This window comes from Rattus rattus, chromosome 16 (assembly GCF_011064425.1).
Source record: "Rattus rattus isolate New Zealand chromosome 16, Rrattus_CSIRO_v1, whole genome shotgun sequence".
Classification (NCBI taxonomy): Eukaryota; Metazoa; Chordata; class Mammalia; order Rodentia; family Muridae; genus Rattus; species Rattus rattus.
Genome location: NC_046169.1, coordinates 32,591,637 through 32,615,039, shown reverse-complemented (window position 1 = coordinate 32,615,039; position 23,403 = coordinate 32,591,637). Strand labels below are relative to the sequence as shown.

The 23,403-nt window shown below is 46.1% G+C and overlaps 1 protein-coding gene across 2 annotated transcripts in view; it reads left to right on the top strand.

The window, feature by feature from the left end:
- The first annotated feature begins 14,969 nt into the window (after positions 1–14,969).
- Hectd4 (HECT domain E3 ubiquitin protein ligase 4) overlaps positions 14,970–23,403 on the top strand; it is a 150,667-nt gene continuing 142,233 nt past the window's right edge. For both annotated transcript variants that reach the window (XM_032886787.1, XM_032886788.1), the window contains exon 1: positions 14,970–15,297. In XM_032886787.1, coding sequence (XP_032742678.1) covers positions 15,118–15,297 — 180 coding nt within the window. In that variant the 5' untranslated portion in view covers positions 14,970–15,117. The remainder of the gene's footprint in view (positions 15,298–23,403) is intronic.

The window sequence follows — 23,403 nt, the reverse complement described above, 5'->3', positions numbered from 1 at the left end:
TCCTTAGGTCAAAAGACAGCCTTATCCTTTGGGACTGGAGTTAAGGATACCAGATTGTGTAAGCCATCAAAGTCAGTGCAGGGATTCAAACCCCAGTCCTCTGCAAGAGCCAGCATGTATCACATGTGTGTCTGGTGTTTGAGGGTATTGAACTCTTAAGCTATTAGTCATGAATAAAGTGGGTTATAAAGTCTGTGGACATGTTGATTTGCTTGGGTTAAGTACCTCATGCTAGCCTACATGCATGTGATTTAATAATGTGTAGTTAGCTGACCAATGAGCAGCCTTTTACCCTTCTGATAGTTTGAGAGCTTTTTAATCCTGCCTTTACCTGGGATTCCTGAGGTTAATGTACAAATCACACTGTGTTCCCTTTGTGGACTGCTGGTGGACCCTGGAGCTATGTGCAGGCCCCGTGCTACCCACACGTGCTTCCCCAGCGGACTTCTAGCTGTTAAAACTGTTACTATGTGGCTGGGTGGGGCAACAGGAGGGGGCTGCACCTGACTAATGCATCTTTGAGGCAAGTCTTGGTCTGTAGTCCCTGGTCTGGTAACCAGCAAGTGGTTCTTCACAACTGTGCTTCCATTGCCCCTCAGGCAGACAAAGCTGTCTGAGGGGCCCACCTTTCCAGCTCACTCTACCATTCTACCCTTAGGACTTAACTCTATTAACTTCATTTTTAAAAAGATTTATATAAGAACACTGTGGCTAGGGCTGGAGAGATGGCTCAGCGGTTAAGAGCACTAGCTGCCCTTCCAAAGGTCCTGAGTTCAAATCCCAGCAACCATATGGTGGCTCACAACCATCTGTAATGAGATCTGATGCCCTCTTCTGGTGTGTCTGAAGATAGCTACAGTGTACTTATATAATAAATAAATAAATCTTTAAAAAAAAAAAAAAAAAAAAAAAAGGGGTTGGGGATTTGGCCCAGTGGGTAGAGCGCTTGCCTAGCAACCACAAGGCCCTGAGTTCGGTCCCCAGCTCCGAAGAAAAAAAAAAAAAAAAAGAACACTGTGGCTGTCTTCAGACACCAGAAGAGGGCATCGGATCTCATTACAGATGGCCGTGAGCCACCACGTGGTTGCTGGGAATTGAACTCAGGACCTCTGGAAGAGCAGTCAATGCTCTTAACCGCTGAGCCATCTCTCCAATCCTAAACTTCATTTTTTTTTTCACCCAAAAATTAAAAGATGACTATTGAATGCATGTGGGCAAATGTGTACCAAAGTGTGCTTAAAGAGGTCAGTAAGCTGGGGATTTAGCTCAGTGGTAGAGCGCTTACCTAGGAAGCGCAAGGCCCTGGGTTCTGGTCCCCAGCTCTGAAAAAAAGAACCAAAAAAAAAAAAAAAAGAGGTCAGTAAGTGTAGGGCTGGGAAGATCACCATCTTCCCAGCTAAGAGCACTGGCCCTTCTAGAGGATCCTGGTTCAATTCCCAGCATTCACATAGAAGATTACAGCTGACACCCTCACACAAACATACATGCAGGCAAAGCGCCAATACACATAAAAATAAATTATTTTTCTAAAAAAAATTTATTTTTGCCCCCCCTGAGCCATATTATTATTGGACCTCTATTGGATTGCTTTAAAAAAAAAAAGCTTTTTTTTTTTTTTATACATATTAGTGTTTAGCCTGCTTATGTATCTGTGTGTGTTACATGTGTTCCTGGTGCCCTTGAAAGCTAGAAGGGGACATCAGCTACCCCTGAAACTGAAGTCATTGGCATTTGTGAGCTGCCATTTAAGTGCTGGGAACAGACCCTCATCTTTTGGTAGAGCAGCCCCTCTTCACCACTGAGTTCTCTTTTCAGACCCCGTATCACCTTTCTTAAAGTTCCTCGTATTCTGGCTTTCTGCTTCCAAGCTTGGGACATGCTTTCCAAACAAATGAGCTACCTACCCTTCCCCATGTTCCTCACCAGGAATTAGGCCAAGTCTGTACTGACCTAAATTAATCAATGAAAAGTCTGCTTCCCACGGTGCTTCCTCAGCCCTATCCCTAACCCTAACCCTAAGGCAAGGCACTCCTTAGATCAACACAAGGACTATGGTGTCTGACACTATGCTTTAAAAAAGGTTTATTTCATTTGTCGTGAGGACACAGAAGGTAAGCTTACCAGTGTGAGCATAAGGAAGCTATACGTTTCTACTTCAGTCACCCCGGCTTACTTAGGTACATGCACAGGTATGTCACTGAAGTGCAAGGGTTCCGTTGGGGTTCAGATACTGCTAAGAGGAAGAAAGGATTGTTTTTTGTTTTTGTTTTTTTGTTTTTTGTTTTTTTTTTTTTTCAGAGCTGGAGACCGAACCCAGGGCCTTGTGCTTGCTAGGCAAGCGCTCTACCACTGAGCTAAATCCCCAACCCCCGGAAGAAAGGATTGTGAATGGGATGTTGAGGTATTGAGAAGGTGCTCAGTGTGGAAGAGCACTTGGCCAGCAAACGTGAGGACCTGAGTTCAAATCCCTAGCGCCCATATAAGAGGCCTCAGGATTAGGGGCAGAGACAGTAGATCCTGAAAGTTCCTTGGCTGGCTACTAGGCAGACTATGGAGCGAGCGTCCAGTTGGATGAGAGACCCTGTCTGAAGGGGTAAAGCAGAGAGTGACAGAAGACTCTAGCCTCACTTGAGCAAACGGCTGTGCTTCAGTGCACTCATGCATTCAGCTTTGCACAACCATGCACACAGATATACACACACATGTGCATACAAATATGACATAGATATACATGTGTGTATACTCAGATATACACATCAAATATAGAGATACACATGTATATGTATACTCAGATACACACATGTATATACAGATAGAGACTCATACACACAGGCACATATATACACACAGGCACATGCAAACACATGCATATGCACATAGAGAAACTACTTTGCATAGGCCCTGTTTTCAAACAACAAATTTACAAGATTCCGGTGGCTGCAAATTCCAAGGAAACTATTCAACCCAGCATAGTCATGGCTTAAAAAAAAAACAAAAAAGGACATGGATGAATAGTTTTGCTAAATTTTTTTGAAGATTGATTTATTATATATGGGCACACTGTAGCTGTCTTCAGACACACCAGAAGAGGGCACCAGATCTCATCACAGATGGTTGTGAACCACCCTGTGGTTGCTGGGATTTGAACTCAGGACCTCTGGAAGAGCAGTCAGTGCTCTAACCACTGAGCCATCTCTCCAGCCAGTTTTGCTTCATTTTTAAGTAAAGTCTTTTTTTTTTTTTTTTTTTTTTTTTTTTGGCTTCCTTGTTTTTGAAGACAGGGTTTCTCTCCATGGCTCTCCTGGAACTCACTCTGTAGACCAGGCTTTCAGTGAACTCAGGGATCCACCTGCCTCTGCCTTGCTGGGACACCATTGCCCACTCCCCCCTTTAGGTAAACTCTTTAATCAAACATTTATGTCATTTGATAACCTGTGGGGTGAGATGCCCTCTCCTTGTTCCCAGTCCCAGATACAATCTCATTGTGGTCCTGTGAGGGGTTGGATGGGGATAGAAGCAGGACCATAGGCTAAGAAGATTCCCCAGGGCAGGGATTCCAGACCTTGGTGGTATTTGCACTGCATCCGGGACCTTGCTGGAGCTCTCACAAAGGGATAGGTCACTCCGAGTGGTCAAACGGCCAGGAACTGCTCGATGTCACAGGAACAGGACCTCACCTGCCAAGGGTGGCGGGGGTGGAGGGTGGGGAGCTGTAAGGCTGGACTGCAAGTTGGGAAAGCCCCAAGCTTTCCCCCGTGAAGATGCTGGGCAGAGCACTAACCGCATGCCTCGCAGCTGAGTCCATTGCTATGCGTGCGGCTGTGGACGCCATCTCAACCACGTGGCCTGGATGACGGCTCAAAGCAACTGGAGCCAGGGCTTACATCAAGGATGGCGGGTATGCAAGCGAATGGGCTGGGCAGCTGGTAGGCTGCCAGCTGCTCCTCGGCTTCCCCCATGCATGGCAGCCACAGTGAGACCTACAGGGATGAGATAAGAAGAGAGGACAACCAGATGCCTCATGAATAGTTTTAATAAACAAGGAAGAGAATTGTCTTAGTTGTTTTTCTATTGCTATAAAGAGACACCATGACCAAAGCAGCTTAGAGGAGAGTTTATTGGGGCTTCTTTTTTCACAAGGTGAGTCCACGAACATCATGGCGGGGAGCACAGCAACCGACGGGCAAGCAGGCAGGCATGCATGGTGCTGAAGCAATAACTAAGAGATTGCTTCTGATCCACAACCACAAGGCAGAGAGAGGGGGAGGGAGGGGTGGGGTGGGCTTTTGAAACCCTCAAAACCAGCCCCCTAGTGACACACCTCCTCCAACAAGGCCACGCCTCAAATCCTCCTGGAGCAGTTCCACCAACCAGGAACCAAGTATTCGAATACATGTGCCTAGCGGGCCATTGTTCTCATTCAAATGACAAGAATCACGTTCTTTTTTTTTTTTTACTTTTCTTTTTTTCTGAGCTTGGGACGGAACCCAGGGCCTTGCGTTTGCTAGGCAAGCGCTCTACCACTGAGCTAAATCCCCAACCCCAAGAATCACGTTTCTAATGTAGCAGAGATTCAGCCAGAAATTTGGGTAAGACACAGATGAAGTTAAAGAGTTGGGTAGCCACAGGGAATTGTGGGAAGTATCACTGTAGCTGAGGTAAGACAAGACCCTGGGGATTTTGTGAGGGCCTCTTAGGGAACCAGGCAAGTGCACTACAGATTTAAATGTAGGCTAACAATGCCATACTTTGAATGATCACTGTGTGTGGAGTTGAGGTTAAGAGCGATACCGGGGAACAGGAAACTACTAAAGTGGATGGTGGTATTCTTGAGTGTAGCCAATATGTGGACTGAACATGGGTCTATCACTGGGTGAAGAGGATGTGGCAAATCTATACAATGGGTGCTTATTCTGCCTTGAAGGGGGAGCTGAGTCATCTTCCAGATTTGGGAGAATGTGATGTCAAGTGCAGTAATTAAGGCATAGGCTGATAAATACTGCCTGATCCCACGCAGATGTGGAATCCAATCGAGGTGAGATCAGAGGATTGTTACTACACAGGCGCACATGCTCAGACAGAAGAAATGGAAAGATAGGATCACTTTGCTCATTGCAAAGTACCATCATGCCCAACTAAACATTATTATTTCATTCATTTATTTTATTTATTTTTTTTGAGATGGGATCTCAGCGTATACCCCAGGCTGCCCTGGAGCTTGCTCTGTGGACCAGGCTGGCCTCGAACTCACAGAAATCTGCCTGACTCTGCCTCCTTAGCGTTGGAACTAAAGGCATGTGCCACCACACACTTTGTCTTTTGAGAGAAGGTCTCACTGCGGCGTGCCCCTGGCTGTCCTAAAACTCACTCTGTAGACCAGGCTGCTTTCTGACTCACAGAGATCTGAAAGCCCCTGCCTAGAGTGGTAAGATTAAAGATGTCTCATGAAATCCAGGCTGAAGCAGAAAGTTAAGGGGTTCTTTGGAAAGTCGGTTGGATGGTGTTTCGCTGGGGCAAACACGTGAAGGAACATTAGGTAAATTGGACACAGGTGTGAAAGGCTAAGGCCGACTCATGAAGGAATGTTTTGCTGAAGCAGACACAGGAGAGAGGATGTTCTGTGAAAGCAAGAGTGTAAAAGGACACATGGTGAAGGATTCTTTTGCTAACAATGCATGTATCAGTCTGCCTTACATTGCATAGTTGAGCTGCATTTGTCCAGATGCCATAGAACACAGAGGAACACACCAAAAAACTGACGGTGGTGTGCTGCAGTTTCTGGCTGCTTCCACAGACTTAGGCTGATTAGCAGAGTGATGTCAGCTGAGAGAGACTCACATGCTGAGGCAAGACCCGTGGAGGACAGTGATGTTTGGAAGCGTATAAAAAGGATTTGATGGGGGGTTGGGGATTTAGCTCAGTGGTAGAGCTTGCCTATAAGCACAAGGCCCTGGGTTCGGTCCCCAGCTCTGAAAAAAAAAAAAAAAAAAGGACTTGACGGACAGTTACAGGGGTGGAGCTTGGTCTTGCTATAGAGCTAGATGTGCAATGCTTTTGGTCTCAAGTCCTCGCTGATCTTCCGCTTCTCTGAGAGAGGCACAGGCAAAAACTCCTGGTCCCTCCTGCTGACTCGAGCTGAGGCTAAATGTGTGGCTGTCTCTGCTAGGTCTTGTCACTGCTGTTGCTAACCAGACTCTACCAAATTGGACTGCTGGTATTATCTGTGTACTGTGTGCAAGTGAATCCAGCTACCACTGCCTGTTAACCTGTGAACTGAACTGCTGATTTCCAGACAATACAGACAGCAGTTTCTCCAAAGAACCTTTTGCTCCAAACAGGTCCACTTCTCTCTCCCCACCTGCCCATATCCTTTCTCTCCTGCTACCTCTGGTGGGTGGTGGACTATGAGGGAGATTAAATTGTTTAAGGACCTTCATTAAAAGGTTTGAGAGGTTGAGATTTAGCTCAGTGGTAGAGTGCTTGCCCTAGCAAGTTTAAAGCCCTGGGGTTTGGTCCCCAGCCCGAGAAAAAAAAAAAAAAAAAAAAAAAAAAAGAAGGTTTGAAAAAAATGAATGGGACACCAGGTTGGCTTCAGACTCACTGTGGAATGTAGCCTGAGATCTAGATGCATGCCCTTGCCTCTGCTTCTAGAGTTTGCTGTGTGCCACCATGGACGACTTATGTGGTATGCTGAGAATTGAACCCAGGGCTTTGTGCATGCTACACAAGCATTCTACCAATTGAGCTATAACCTCAGCCACAGTTTTAAGCTACTATTGTTTTTTTATGCTAATGAGGGAATCCTGGGATTGCATAAGCTCAGAAGCTCTACTGTGAGGTCCGAGTTGAACCTCTTCCAGGACCTCCTGAATGAGACGCACGGAGGCAGTGATCGATGCAAAAGCAAGAGGAGTTTAATTCCAACATGTTGGGGTCCTCCCACCTCAAGGGGAGATGACCCTGAGCAGACTCTAACAGAGAGTTATATATACCTTGCACACAATTGGAGCAGAATTCAAACAATGGTAACTAGGTAGGGTACTATACACATTTGGTGGAACGAAACAACTCCCAGATCGGACTCAGTGTATGGTTCAAGACTTTCCCAACGGGAGGTCGGTTGGGAGCCACAGGTAGCTTTTTTTTTTTTTTTTTTTTTTTTTTTTTAAAGATTTATTCATTTATTATCTATAAGTACACTGTAGCTGTCTTCAGACACACCAGAAGAGGGCATCAGATCTCATTACAGATGGTTGTGAGCCACCATGTGGTTGCTGGGATTTGAACTCAGGACCTCTGGAAGAGCAGTCGGGTGCTTTTAACCGCTGAGCCACCTCTCCAGCCCCACAGGTAGCTTTGTGTGACAGTTTGTAGCTGTTCTAGGAACTAAACCAGCTTTTTTCCTCCTGGAAGGGAGGGGTCCTTGTGCTTGGAGGTTGTGGTGGGAATTTTCCCACTGGCCCCAGACTGGCCCCACCCTGGCTCTTTCACTATCACGCAGCTACATCCTTGGTGCTTTATCGATATTTACTAATTAGAACCCCCCAGTGTGTTGGCAGTCATGGGCATGGACGCTCCCTACAGATATCCAATGTAATTTTTTTTTTTTTGAGGCAGGGTTTCTTCGTTGTCCTAGAACTCAATCTATAGATCAGGCTGGCCTTGAACTCATAGAGATCTGCCTGTCTCTGCCTCCTGAGTGCTGGGACTAAAGGCGTTTGCCACCATGCCTGGCCCTGATGTAAATTTTTCTTTCTATTTTTTTTTTTCCGGAGCTGGGGACCGAACCCAGGGCCTTGCGCTTGCTAGGCAAGCGCTCTACCACTGAGCTAAATCCCCAACCCGTAAATTTTTAATAATTATTTATACAACCACCAGGGACTGGAGGAATGGTTCAGAAGTTTAGAGCACTTGTTGCTCTTGCAGAGGATCTGGGTTCAATTCCCAGCACCCACATGGTGGTTCACAACCATCTGCAACTTCAGTCTCAGAAGATCCAATCCCCTCTTCTGACCTCAGAAGATACCAGGCACTCACGTGATGCACATACATACACGCAGGCAAAACTTGCACACACATAGAATAAAATAAATAAATAGTTTTAAAAATTAAAAAGCAAGGACTGGGGCTAGAGAGATGGCTCGGTGGTTGAAAGCATTGACTGCTCTTCCAGAGGTCCTGAGTTCAATTCCCAGCAACCACATGGTGGCTCACAACCATCTGTAATGGGATCTGATGCCCTCTTCTGGTGTGTCTGCAGACAGCTACAGCATACTCAGATGCATAAATAAAATAAATTCTTTTAAAAAATTTTTATGAAATTTTAAGTTCTGGAAGCAGCTTGAAAGTATCTGGAAATCATGAAGAGAAAGGGAGAAATAAAAACACCATGTGATCTTTGAATCCTTCAAGAAAAGAATGTAGAAAAGCAGCTAAGTTCCTGGAGAGATGGCTCAGTGGTTAAGAGCACTGGCTGCTCTTTCAGAGGATCCGGTTCAATAATCAGAGCCCACATAGCAGCTCATGGAGCTATAACTCCAGTCCTAGTGGATCTGATACTCTCTTCTGGATTCCGGGGGCATTGCGTGTACGATAGTGCGCAGACTTACATACAGGCCAGACACTCATTCATGTAAAATAAAAATAAATTAAAAAGTCAAAAAAGGGGGTTGGAGATTTAGCTCAGTGGTAGAGCTCTTGCCTAGCAAGCGCAAGACCCTGGGTTCGGTCCTCAGCTCCGAAAAAAAAAAAGAAAAGAAAAAAAAAAGTAAAAAAAGGAACAACCAAGCATGCTGTACATGTCACTGAGAGGGTTGTACATGTCACAAGGAGAAGTTCAAGGCCAGCCTTTGTCTGTGTAGTACGTTTAAGACCAATCTGAGCTTCAGGAGCTCGTTTCCAAAAAAAAAAAAAAAAAACAAAAAAACAAAAACAAAAACAAAAAAAACCAAAAAAACAAAAAAAAAAACACGAGCTGCTCACCACTGGGCTTGTTTTTGCAGCCGGAATGAAAACTACAGATTTCCAACCTGGAATATGTAATTCAAGGCAACAATGCCTCGGCGGCCCACGAGGGGGCGCCAGGGACACACAGCATCCTTCAGATGTCCAAGGTAATGGCATCTAAAAGGAATCTAGTGTAGCATTCAAAGCGGCTTCGTCTTGGCGGTTTTCCTCGAAGCCAAGGCTGTCCCTTAGTTCTGCTAATCCCGTGGAGCTCCAAGAAGATTCTCTAGAATTTCTTTCATCGGATTTCTTTGCTTCTTTGCTCAAACACCTGCCCATGAGCAGAAAATAAGGAGCCCCCAAAATGAACCCGGCCTACTGAATCCCTTAGAAAGGATTTTGTTAGCAGAGGCATGGGTGTTTCCTCTTTTAGACCACGATTAGTGGCGTGGAAATAATCTCCGCGGGTGTTTGACAGATGTGTGTGTGTGTGCGTGTGTGTGTGTGTGTGTGTATGTATATGTATATATATATATATATATATATATATATATATATATATTTCCTGTCTTTGTCAATTCCCTTATAAATTTGCCTGGCAGCTCCTTCTAGAACTATCTTTAAGCCATATTCAGCTTGGTAGAGACTGCTTATCTTCGTGCCACACTTGCATATTTGAGCACCCAATAAGGATTACGGACTCAGTTCAGACAATCAGCTGGAACAGAAATGCCAGCAGCAGGGAGAGACATTGCAAAATCCCTGAGGGGCCCTAACTTGGGCCAAGGCCAGCCACCATTGCATCAGCAGCTGAAACGCTAGATGGCCATCCACAAGCTCCCTATGTTCTGTCTTAGGGAGTTACCGCTCCCACGCGCGTGGGTGAGTGATAGGTGTCTTCCTGCTGTACCCTCTTCCTCTGAGCTCTTTCACAAGGGGTTGCCTGGCCAACAGGGCCCCTTTCCCCATCTTGATTCTTTGTTCTCCAAAGAAACGTTACAGAGGATTCTGGCTAGATGTGTGGTATACGCCTGTAATCCCGCAGTGGAGGTAGAAGGACCAAGAAGTTTAAAGTCATTCTTAGCTACAGAGCAAGTTCGAGGCCAGCTTGGGCTGTGAGCCCCTGCAAAGAGATGGCTGGAGAAATGGCTTAACAGTTAACAGCCCTTGTTCTCAAAGAGGACCAGCGTTCAGTCTCAGCAGGATGGTGGCTCTCAGCTACCTGTAACTTCTAGGGAATCCAATGGCTTCTTCTGAGCTCTAAAGCCACTGGGCACCCATGTGGTGCACACATAATAATAAAATGGATAAATCTAAAAAATTGAAAAGAGAAAGAGAGGAGGAGGGAGGGGCAATTTTAAAAAGGAAGTTGTAAGTCATACACTGGGACTGGGGATGTAGCTCGATTGGTAGAAGGCTTTCTTAGAGCTCTTCTGACCTCTGATGTCACCAGGCTTGCAGACGATGCCTAGATATACACGAGGAGAAAACACTCATACGAAGAAAATAAAATAAAGCTGTTTTGTTTATCCAGACAGCTTCTCTGTGTAGCGCCCACTGTCCTGGAAACTTACTCTGTAGGCCAGGCTAGCCTAGAGTCCACAGAAATCTGCCTGCCTCTGCCTTCCAGGTGCTGGGGTTAAAGGCATGCACCACCACTGTCTGTAAATATATATGTGTGTGTGTGTGTGTGTGTGTGTGTGTGTGTGTGTGTGTGTGTGTGTGTGTGGTTTTTGGAGACAGGGTTTCTCTGTGTAGCCCTGGTTGTCTGGAACTCACTCTGTAGAGTCAGATCCACCTACCTCTGTCTCAGTGTTGGGATTAGAGGCATGCACCATCACTGCTCCATTTAGATAAAATTTTTTTTTTTTCTTTTCTTTTTTTTTGGAGCTGGGGACCGAACCCAGGGCCTTTGCGCTTGCTAGGCAAGCACTCTACCACTGAGCCAAATCCCCAACCCTAGATAAAATTTTTAATGTAAAAAAGTTATACATCTTCCTTGTTTATAAGGGACTCTCTCTCTCTCTCTCTTTCTCTCTCTGTCTCTGTCTCTCTGTCTATCTGTCTCTCTCTGTCTCTGTCTCTGTCTCTGTCTCTGTCTCTGTCTCTCTCTCTCTCTCACGTCATGACTAAATAGGAATTCTTTCCCTGTAGTCTGAAGCTTAAGTTCTTTTGAGCAGAGATTTTTTGTCTTGCTCCAAACTACAGAAAAAGGAGCCAATCTAAAAATTCCCACCAAATAGACTTATTTCCAATGGGGGCTCTATAAATATTAATTCTTCAGCTGCCTCATCAAGGTATGTTAATGACTAATTAATTACTGTTGTTAAAATATTAAATAATCATTCATTATTCAGTCCAAAGCCATTAAGGCCTGGGCACCGACTGTTTTCACTAATTGGGGAAGGAGACAAGAGTTTCTGACCCCCTTGATTCCTGATCTTAAACTATAAACAGGAAATCGTTGAACCACTTAAGCTGGGCACTGAGAGTTTAAAACCTGAACCATTTAGAAGATGTGAGGGGTTGGGGATTTAGCTCAGTGGTAGAGCGCTTGCCTAGCAAGCACAAGGCCCTGGGTTCGGTCCCCAGCTCCGAAAAAAAGAAAAGAAAAAAAAAAGAAAAGAAAAGAAGATGTGAGCAAAAAAGAAAAAAAAAATGAAGGGGTTCAGGCTGGAGAAAAGGCTCAGCACTTAAGAGCGCTGACTGCTCTTCCAGAGGTCCTGAGTTCAAATCTCAGCAACCACATGGTGGCTCACAACCAACTGTAATGAGATCTGGTGCCCTCTTCTGATGTGTCTGAAGACAGCTACAATGTATATATATAAATAAAAATTAATAATATTAATAAAAAAAGAGCCCAAATAAGGAAGCTGGGGGTGTGGAGAAATCACCCAGGCCTGGGTTCAAATCTAAGCTTCAGTGTTGTCCGGCTTTGTGACATTGAAGAGATAATGAAAGGTGGGACTGCGTCTAAGCTGGGAAAAAATGCCTGAGAAGATGAGCTTAACGATCAGGGAGGTTTCCGTCTGTGCTCAAGGGGCTTTATTGCTTTCAGCTCTCCGGTGGGGCAGGATGCCATGGTAATGGGAGCGTGTGCCAGAGAAAGCCCCTCCCCTTGTGCTGGCTAGCACAGAGGCAGGTGGGAGAAAGGACTGCGGAGAAGAGGCAGACTTCTGCTGCTATACCTCACCAGGATCCAACAGTTTCAGCCATCAATAGCCAATTACATTTGGACTCTAACATTTCCTCAAACTCCATCTCCAAACACAGCTGCATTAAAAGCCCTGGGGCCTGCAACACATGCACCCAGGGGAGCACTTCAGGTCCAGACTCTAAAGCAGTATACTACCTGCCCCTGGGATCCGATGGAGCAGTTACCGTGTGGGCATCTCCTCACTAATACGTTATTACTTACTTTATTTATTTGAAACAAGGTCCCCTGGTGTAGCTGGCTTAGAACCTACTGTTTTGACTGGGTTGCCCTCAAACTCAGGAATCTGCCTGCCTCTGCTTGCCGAGGTCTAGTACTAACAGTGTGTGTCACCATGCAGGACATATTATTTTCTTTTTTTAAAAAATATTGGGGTTGGGGATTTAGCTCAGTGGTAGAGCACTTGCCTAGGAAGCGCAAGGCCCTGGGTTCGGTCCCCAGCTCCGAAAAAAAGAACCAAAAAAAAAAATATTCATTTAATATATATCAGTATACTGTAGCTTGTCATCAGATATACCAGAAGAAGACATCAGATCCCATTACAGATGGCTGTGAGCTACCATGTGGTTGCTGGGAATTGAACTCAGGACCTCTGGAAGAGCAGTCAGTGCTCTTAACCGCTGAGCCATCTCTCCAGCCCGACATATTATTTTCTAAAGCATGCAGATGTGGGAGGGTGAGTATGTGTATATGAGTACAGGTCTGAGCTGTTCAACATGGGTGCTGGGCACTGAATTCAGGTCTTCTGTAAGGGCAGGAAGAGCTCTTGAGCACCAAGCCCTTTTTTTTTTTTTCAGCCTGACGCCTCCTTGAAACATGGTCTCACAGTGAATCTGGAGCTCATAAGTTCAGCTGGATTGGATGGGCAGTGAGTCCCAGGGACCCTCCTGTCTCCACCTGTGGGGACACACTTGTGAGCACTAGGGGCCCATACACAGCCAAGATCAGTTTTTACATGGATGGTGAGGACCCAAATGCAGTGAAGTGAAGCAATTCCTTTACCCACCGAGCCATCTCTTTGCTTTGTTTTTTGAGGCAAGGTCTCACTGTGTAGCCCAGGCTAGCTTCACACTCCTGGCTCTCCTCTTGTCTCGGCTTCTTGAATGCTGAGATTACAGGCATACTACAAGTGGCTTGGCTCCATATTCTTGCTGTGGCTGCTGATTTGAGACGGGGTCTCACATAGTCTGGGTTGTCCTTGGTCTTGCTATGTTGCCAAGGACGACCTTGAGCTCTGGATCCTGGTGCCTGAATCTTCAGAGTACCAAGATTACAGAGATAGGGAATGATGTTGTGCAATGGGGATGGGGGGTAGGGAAATGGGGTGTGCATGCTAAGCGAGGGCTGCATCACTGAGGTGCATGTCAAGTCCATTCCATCACATCTGGTTGCAGGTTCCACAAGAGCAGGTATTCTTGCTGTGTTTGTGTCTGTAAAACCCCACACCAAGAACAGGGTCCTGCAGAAGGGATCACGAAACACTTGTTGAATGCGTGAGCGGTAGATAGATAGCCACATCCTTTTGGATGTTTGTTTTTTTGAGACAGGGTCTCCCTATGCAGGCCTGGCTGTCCTGGAGCTATGTAGCTTTGGCTGGCCTTGAACTCACAGAGGTCATCTTGCTTCTGCCTCCTGAGCTCTGGGGTTAAAGGCAAGCCTGGTAAGTACACATGTTTGGAAAGGTGCATGTCGGTGTTGAAGATGACAAAGCTTGTCATTTTCACTAACGGAGCACGATTAAAAAGCCAGGAGCCTGAAGGAAAGTATCGCTTTGGTTTAATATTAATTTTTATTTTTTTTATGCGTTTGCTTGCATGTATGTCTGTGCGCCACATCTATGCAGTGATCTTGGAGACCGGAAGAGGATGTGAGGTCCCTTGGGACTGAAGTTATAAATGGTTGTGTGCTGCCCTTTGAGTGCTGGGAATTGAACCCCGGTCCTCTGGAAGAGCAACCAGTGTCAACCTGTCAACCATTTCTCCAGCCTAAGGGCATTCGTTGATAGACACTTTATTTTCATCAGATGTCAGTTGTTTCTTTGTACTTTTTTTTCTGTAAATACTAACCATCGGCTGTGAGTTTTACCAAGTTCTCATGACCAAGTGCATAATGTCTAGTATATATCAGCCTTCAGTATTTTATAATTTCCTTACTGTTTTATGTATTTTTTTTTTAAAACAGGGCCTACATAGGCCTAGCTGGCCTGTAACACCTTATGCAGCCCAGGTTGGCCTGAAACTTGATATGTAGACCAGGCTAGCCTGCAACTTGCAATGGTCCTCCCACTTCTGTCTTCCTAGCACTAGGACAGTTGGCATTCACCACTAGGTCTGTTTTGTTTGTTTACTTATTGTGCTGTAAATGGAACACAGGACCTCAGGCATTCTAAGCTAACCCTCTAAGACTGAACTACCCAACGTCTTAGGAAAGACTCCTGAATCTCTCTCTCATTTAACAGATAACAGTGTCGACCCTCCATAATCCTTCCAGAATGAGCTCTGGCCTGAGCAAAGGGTGCACATCTGAGTAAGGAGGGATGGGGAACAGGGTCGTCTTCTCTCGAAGCCACAGACAGCCTCAGGTAGCATGGGAAGGGGCTTCTCTGCGCCCCAGCAGCTTGGTTATAAAGCCGGGCCGGGGATGTGGGCGGAGCTAGACAGACAGGAGGGCGGGGCCTGTATTGTCCACCCCGCGGGGCATGCCGGGAACCCCGCCCCCAAGATGGCGTCTTACTGACAGTTGGCTGCGGAGCGGCAGAGGCGGATCCTGCTCGTCAGGGCGGCGGCGGCGGCGGCGGCGGCGGCGGCGGCGGGGCCGGGGTCTCCCGGGCCGGGGTTGGCGTGTGGAGGGGATGGCGGTGCGGAACGCCTAGGGCGGAGCCGCGCGGGCAAGGCGGGCGCGGCGGTCGGCCATGGGTTGCTGAAGTGGCAGCGTCTCCGCAGCGCCTTCTCTTAACCATGGGCTCGTCGGCAGCCGCGGCAGCGGCGGCGGCGGCGGCGGCGGCGGACTCGGCGCAGTGGCTCTCGGTGAAGGAGGAGACCATCTTTCTGCACGATGGGCTTATCCGGGTCACCGACCTGGCCGAGCTGCCCAGCGAGATACTCGGCGCCCCGGAGGCCGCCGACACCGACCTGGAGGTGAGTAAGAGCCCGCAGGCCGCCGCAGGTGTGTGCGATTCTGGAGAGCATCTTCGGGCCGCGGCCTGGAGCCCCGGCAGCCGCCGCCCGGCGGCTCCCCTCCCCCACGCACCGGGAGTCTCTTGGCGGGCGCGCCCAGGTGCCTGCGCTCCGGAGACCTTTTGTATTTTGAACGGTTGCACAGGCTCTGCTTCTTTTCGGCCCCAGCCCTGTGTTGATTTTATGTGCGTGCGTGTGCGTGCCTGTGTGTTGGGGAGACTGGAGTGACAGCTGCCAGGCTTCCTCCACCATAAGCGATTCTGCAACCCGTCTGTGCAGTGCCTCGGATTGACACCAGGGCCTTTGTCAGGGAAGCCGGCGGTTTGGACAGCGAGAAAGGGATGCTACATCGCGGCCTGGGAAGGGTCAAGGGCGGGCGTGAGCGAGTGTGTGTGTGAGAGAGAGAGAGAGAGAGAGAGAGAGAGAGAGTGTGTGTGTGTGTGTGTGTGTGTGTGTGTGTGAGAGAGAGAGAGAGAGAGAGAGAGAGAGAGAGAGAGAGAGAGAGAGAGTGTGTGTGTGTGTGTGTGTGTGTGTGTGTGTGTGTGTGTACACGCGCGCGCCTCGGGGTCTCTGAGAAGCCCAGTCTAGGAGCGGTGGCAGGTGCATCAGCCAGTCTCAGCAGTTGTGGTGTTCCCCACCACCCCCATCCACCCCAAGGAAATGTGCATATGGTGGATGGGAACTTTCCACCGACTGCACTCGGTTTCGCATTTGCCTAGAGATGGGAATGTTTGGCAGTCGTGTTTTCCACCAGGCCAGGTGGATGTTGACCCTGCTTCCCCATGGAGTGTGGTGAAATTCGTATTGTCGCATGGAGGGGTCCCTGGGGTACACCGCAGAGAGGAGGACCTCCCGCACAGGGAATCTTTTGTTTTGTGTTTTTTCCATATACTCTGATATTCACTACCACCGACATTTATAGTAATGGGGTAAAATCCCATTACTGTGTGATTCTGGAAACAGCATAGATCTATCTGATCGCGTTCAGCCAGACTTTGGGACGTGCTTGAGATGCGAATGCGGTCCACTGTGTTTGTGTCTGGCTTTGAGGTTGCTTCAGAATTTCCGACTGTGAACTCTTAATTGGCATATTTTACAGTCTAGTCACGATAATATGGGAGTTGATAGAGAATCCCTAAGGTGGAATCATAATACAATTATGTTTTATTTGGGCCTATTCTATAAAAAGCAAGGTGTGTCTAAGTTAACCACCTGAAAACTGCAGGGCTCTGATGGTATGATGGTGGACTCTTTATTTAATGGGCGCTGCTGTGTAAAGGTGGAAAGTGCATGGTGCTCTTTGTTCCTTAGAGACTAACCTAAATTCCTCGAGCCCAGACTGTTTGATGCATATACAATTGAGTTTTCAGATTAGAAGAGGTAGAAAAAAAAACCTAAGTTATTCAGTTGACATTCCTAAAATGTCTACCGTATGTGTCCTGAGTGACACATAACAGCTAAGGAAAGACTATGACAAAACAGATTAATTCTTCTCCAAAAGGAACTTGTGTAAGTGATACACATTGGGGCTGGCAGTAACAGAGCTGTTTTGTTTCTCTGTTCCTTTCCAGTTACAGACTACAGTGTCTAGAGAAATAAGTAGTAGCTATTCACACACTTATTTACTTAATAATTCTTAACTGTATCAGTTGTGTCAGATGGTGTCTTACTAATTCTCAAAGGACTCTAGAAGGTGAATCTTGTTACTAGTTGCAACAGTTACATTGTGTCCATTGTGCGGATGCAGCAAAAGCAGAGCAGAGCGAATGTGCAGTTTGCTCCAGATCTTTATTTTTATCTTTTAATTTTTTGAGACAGGGTCTCACTGAGTAACCCTGGCTGCCATGGACTGCATGAAAACCAGACTGGCCTGGAACTCAAAGAGATCTGCTTGTCTCTGTCTCCCAAGTGTTGGGATTAAAGATGTGCACACCACACTCATCCTTAAAGAATTTTTTAATACTTAGAATTAATTTACAGGGATGCTGGGGATCTGAACTGGATCCCCTTAACCACCCATCTAGCTCTCTAGCCCCAAACTCATACCCTCATGCTGCATAGCAAGCACTTCCTCCACAGAACCATTTTTCCTAACTCCACTTTGGTTCCTTTGGCAACTGTTTTCTTTTTCATATTTCAGGAAGATTAGAGATTTGTCCGTATTTTAAAGGGTATCTTTTAGGATGTTCGCACTCCTACTGTCTCCCAGATCTCTCCAGTAGACTCTGAAGGAACAGCAGCTATTTTCATAGGGTCTATAATTATAGAATTCTTCCATTAATGATTTTAAATTATGAGGCATAAGACTGAAGCACAGGTGAATAATTTATGAGGGACAACCACAGCGCATAAGACTGTGGAGTCACAGAATTTGAAAGCACAGAAGGGACGTTGGATGGCCTTGAAGATATAAGTGTTTTCCTCATTTTAGAAAGGGATCAGGAAAGGAGTTTACTGTGTGGTGTATGTACCATGTCAAACTATGGCAAGAAAGCTGACCTGAGCCTTCTGCCTTTGGGCTCCAGTAGTCCTTTTACTCAGTGCTGTGCAAGGTTAAATGTCAGTTAGAACAAAGACTCTAAGGAGATGAAAATTGACCCGAGCAGCGCATCTGGAGTAAAAAATATCCCCAGTAAATTATAGTCAGGTTTTTAAAGAGAAAAGAAAACCCCACCCAATAAATAAATGGAAGGGAGTATCTTGTGGAGGCTAGAAGTAAATCTACTCTTCTGGGTGCTGAGGGCATGGCAGTGGATGAAGAACGAAAGCCTTCCTCTCCAAAGCTTCTATTTCAGCATGAAGATGTGGACTACAGACAGTAAGTAGCAAGTATCCTACATACACAGCCCCACAGTGTCCTTGGACGGAGTCCAGGATCTGTTGGATACCAAACAGATGCTGAAGCTGTTGGATAAAATGGTATAGTCTTAGGACGTAGACTTTGCACAGCTTCCTATACGAGTCATTCATGGCTATGTGTAGTGCAAGGTAGGCAGTGCTGTATGGCTGAGGAGATAATGATGTATGTATGCTCTATATCTGGTCCCATTGCACACAACCAGGCCGGGATGACTCCGGCATAACCAACACTAGGCAGGGGAGCTTTGATGAAGGGGATGCTGACACATCACTTCATTTGTGTGGACTCAGTAGTGTAGTGCTTGCTACAAAGCAAATTTGAGTTTTGCTTTTGGAAATTCCTCTTCTTCCTCTTCCTCCTCCTTTTCAGATAGGGGCTCAGTTTGTAGACCAAGTTGGCCCTGGACTCACAGGAAATCCCTTGCCTCTGCCTGCCAAGTATAGGGTTAAAGGTGTGCACTCCCAGCCCAACATTTTTCTGAATATTTTCTTTTTTTTTTTTTTTTTTTTTCAGAGCCGGGGACCGAACCCAGGGCCTTGCCCTTGCTAGGCAAGCGCCCTACCACTGAGCTAAATCCCCAACCCCTTTTCTGAATATTTTCAATCTACATTTGGTTGAATGTAAAGATATGGAATGCACTGATGTGGAGGAACGACTTGGGTACGTGTGCACATACCTGCACATGTGTGCGCCCGCTGCTACACACATGTATGTGATGACAAGTGATAAGAACTATGAAAAAGATAAGGTGAGGAAATGGGAGTCTATTTCATATCCAGAGCAGGCAGGCTTTTGAGCAGAGACTGGAGGAAGTGAGAATGTTACTTATGGCTGTGGGGCAAAGGACATCCTATACAGAGAGGACATCAGGAGCCAAGTGTCTGAGCGGAAACTACCCTCAGCTTGTTGGAAGCTCTGAGCCCTTACTCAGAAAGCAGATGGGGAGAGAAGAGTGCCGGGAGTCAGGGGGATGCTGATGAAGTGGGGCCTCATAAGTAAGGGCTTTGAGTCACAGTGAATTAGGAATGCACAGTGAAAAGTATTCTTTTTATATTAATTTTTAAAATTAGTGGATGATAATAGATGTCATTGTGACATTACATATGCCTCTTGCTTATCTCGCCCTTCCCCTCTTCCTTGTCCCTTGAAAGAACAAGAGCTCTTAAGCACTGAGAACTCTTCCCACAAAGATTTAAGTATGAAAGTTCAAGTAAATTTTGTGACTGCCTCAAACTGGACATATTCCAAATGTCCAACAGGTATAGCTAAGAAAGTGTGGAATATCCATACAGTGGAATAAAAGCACTAAAAGTAATGCTCTGTTGATAGTGCAGGGGTCAGCCGGACAGCGTACACTGGGATTCCATTGATAGGAAATTCTAGAAAACGCAAGCTAATCAGTGATGAGTGCCTAAAGAGAAAGCATGCTGAGAGGATGGAGGGACTGAGGGAGGGAGGATGGATGGAAGGGAGGGAGGGAGGAAGGATGAGAGGGAGGGAGGGAGGAGGGAGGGAGATGGGAGGGAGGGAGGGGCTGTGATGGAGCACGAGGCTCTGAGGTGATGGATGTCTCGGTTGTTTGCTTGTGGTGTCTTTCATGTTCATATGTATATGTGTCAAAACAACTTGATCCCAGGGTTTAAACATGTGCAGCTTATTGTATGCCAGTTATACTTCAACAAGCAAACACAGTTCCACATGCCCAGAGTGTGTTCTGGGTACTGTTTAGGAAGTGGAAGGCAGCAAGGGTTTGTGTTGTTTGTTTCACTGTTTAAGGGGAGAACATTTGGGTTTGGAGCTGCTCGGCTGAAGCAGCCAAGGCTTTATGTGCTGTGACATGCACACAGACCTTTGGGACTGTGACATGTGACATGCACACAGACCTTTGGGGTGAGGTTCAGCTTCCTCTGGTCTGCTCTGGAATGCTTCCGGTCCTTTGGTCAGAACTGAGCTTCTAGAATTCCAGATTCTAGAGTGGAGAGTGATAACAAATGAATAAACTGCCGTGGTTCACCAGTAGTTTCTTACTGGCTTGCAGCCATCACGTTCTCATGGAAGCCACCATGTTCGTGAGTTAGGGAAAGGCTCACAAGCCAGAGTGTGAAGTAAAGTTGAAGACACGAGGAGTCTGAGGGCAGTATGACCGACAGCTGCAAGCCACTTTTTGTTGTTACAAGAATGAGCGTACATAGATCGCCCAGCTGACCTTGAACTTGATAGGTAGCTGAGGATGACCTTGAACTTCTGCTCTTCCTGCCTTTCCAGAGTGCTGGCTTGGTATAACGTCTTTCAAGATTGTCAACATTTTTTTAAAAGATTTATTTATTATGTATAAGTACACTGTAGCTGTCTTCAGACACACCAGAAGAGGGCATCAGATCTCATTACAGATGGTTGTGAGCCACAGTGTGCTTGCTGGGAATTGAACTCAAGACCTCTGGAAGAGTCTCTTAACTGCTGAGCCATCTCTCTAGTCCCCCATGTTGTCAACACTTTTACCACCACTATAACAACAACACATTATGCTTCATGCCAGGCTTTTGTGAGCTGCTTCATGGCTGTTATCTAATTTAACCTCAGCAAAAGCCTTCTGAAGATGGTTATTGTTATCTACCCCATCCCCAGTGTAGAAACTGTAGCATAGACAAAATTAAGTGACTTGACAGCATAGTGGCAAAGCTGAGGCCTAGGGTTCATGTTAACATATCAGTCATCATTTTAGAAGTGGCTAGGGATGCAGCTCAGTTGGGAGAGTGGTTGCTGCATATGCACAAAGCCCTGGGTTTTATCCCTGGTGCAGCATAAACTAGAGTGGTGGCATGCCTCTTTAATCCTAGCCTCCCAGAAGTAGAGACAGGAGGATCAGATGTTTAAGGTCATTCTTGCCTGAGCATCAAACTTAAAGCTAGTTTGGGTTACAGGAGAATTATTTCCCCAAACAAACAAACAAACAAACAAGTAAATGTTAGTAAATACTGGTCAGGTGCATGACTACAATCCGTGCACTGAGGAGCCTCAGGCAAGAGTCAGGCCTGCCTGGGCTACATGGTAAGACTTGGTGGTGCACACTTAGAATCCCAGCGGTTGGGCAGCTGAGGCAGGAGTGCCGTGAGTTCTAGTCATGCTGGACTGTAGGGCCCAGACCCTGTCTCAACACTCCCTGAGCCACCACCACCACAACAAATGTATATTATTATTATTTTATTTTGGTAAGGTGCTATGTTGCTGTTTCTTGAAAGTTCTTTTATGTATATCAGTCAGCTGGTCACTGAACATCAAACATCTTATCTACAGATTTTTTAAAAGAACTAATCTGTTTAACTTCATTTTATGTGTATTAGTGTGAGGGTGTCATCCCTTGGAACAGGAGTAAAAGACAGTTGTGAGCTACCACCTCATACACTGCTGTTCAGTCAGCAGCCCCCCATGATCAGCAGTCCCCGGTGACTGTAAATAACAACAAGCAACCGACTATGGGGCGAGCACAGTAATTTCAGAAGGAGAGGAGGCTGCAGGGACTGTGTAACTGCTCCTTTTTTTTCCATGGAGTTGAATTAGTTACCGATGAATTAAGTTGATTAGGATTTGCATTCAAACACTGATACATTTAATAGAATGACTTTATCCCTGCCTGCCTCTCTACAAGTCATCAAGGCCCTACAGGGTGGGAAGGTAGAACTTTGGAGGGAGCTTTTTCAGAATGAACTATATAAAGAAAAGTTTCTCTTTTCCTTCGGGCTTTTTAATCTGAGTAGAATTGAGGGATCTGTGAACTTAGTGAGAACGTTTCACATGGTTTGAGCTGAAGCGCACCATTTCCTCAGTCATGAGTGAAGTGAACCAAGAGCAATGCTGGCAGGAGCTGTAGGACCTGTGGCTCTGTAACACTTTGAGGTATAGGTGCTGTCACCCATGGCTCCTGTGTCTGTGAGCTGGCTGGTTCTGCTGTTTATGCTTGCTGCTGCTTAGGAAGAGTGTGTGGTCCTGCTTAGAGCTTGTTCAGTGTTCAGTGATAAATACGGGGCCCATGTGATATCACCGCCATGGGAAGCTTGCTCCTTTGGCTATTTCTGGAACCTGTATTTCACAAAACTATAATAGGCTTCTTATAAACCCATGTTTGATTTTGCCTTTTTGCCCTTTTTCTCGGTGTTGAGGATAAACCCAGAGCCTCATGCATGCCAGCCAACTCTACCCCAAGCTGTGCCCCCAGTCCTTAATCCTGGGAGTTAACTTTTGACTCATTCAAACTGTTATCTGCTGGGCAAGGCCCGTAGACATCTCAGCTGGAAACGTGTAAGGACAGACTCCTGTGAAGATCACGTGGTGTGCAGTTGTTTGATGTACAGATGACCACACTTCTGGAAACCTCTGCATAGTTTCTGTGGTAGGAAATGTTATTTTTCTGTAAACTTTCTATGACCTGTTGATGTTGAGTAGGCCTGGTTTTCTTAGATGATCTATCTGACTTCCTCCCATTGGCAAAACATTGTACCATTAGTAAGGAAGCTGGTTTGTCTGTTTCTTTTGTCCCTTTGAGTCAAGGCTATGAGATGTAGCTCAGATTGGTCTGGAATTTGCCACTCCTCCATCTCAGTTGGAAGGTATGTCTCACCCAATCCCTGGTAACAAAGCTTTTTTTTTTTTAGATTTATTTATTTATTTTTTTTTTTTAGGCAAGCGCTTTACCACTGAGCTAAATCCCCAACCCTAGATTTATTTATTGTGTATATAGTATTCTACCTACATGTACAGCAGAAGAGGGCATCAGATCCATTACAGATGGTTGTGAGCCATCATGTGGTTGCTGGGAATTGAACTCAGGACCTCTGGAAGAGTAGACAATGTTCTTAACCTCTGAGCCAACTCTCTAGCCCAAAGCTATTATTTTTTTTTTTTTTTTTTTTTTTTTTTTTGGAGCTGGGGACCAACCCAGGGCCTTCGGTTGCTAGGGCAAGCGCTCTACCGTGAGCCAAATCCCCAACCCCCAAAGCTATTATTTTTAAAAAAAGATTTGTTTTTATTTTATGTTTAAGGTTGCTTTGCCTGCGTGTATATCTGTGCACCATGTGTGTGTCTGGTGTCCTCGGAGGTCAGAAGAGGGTAGTAGATATCCATTGGAGCTAGAGAGATGGTTGTGAGCAATCCTACTGGTGCTGGGATTCAAACCCTGGGCCTCTGGAAGAACAGCCAGTGCTCTTAACTAC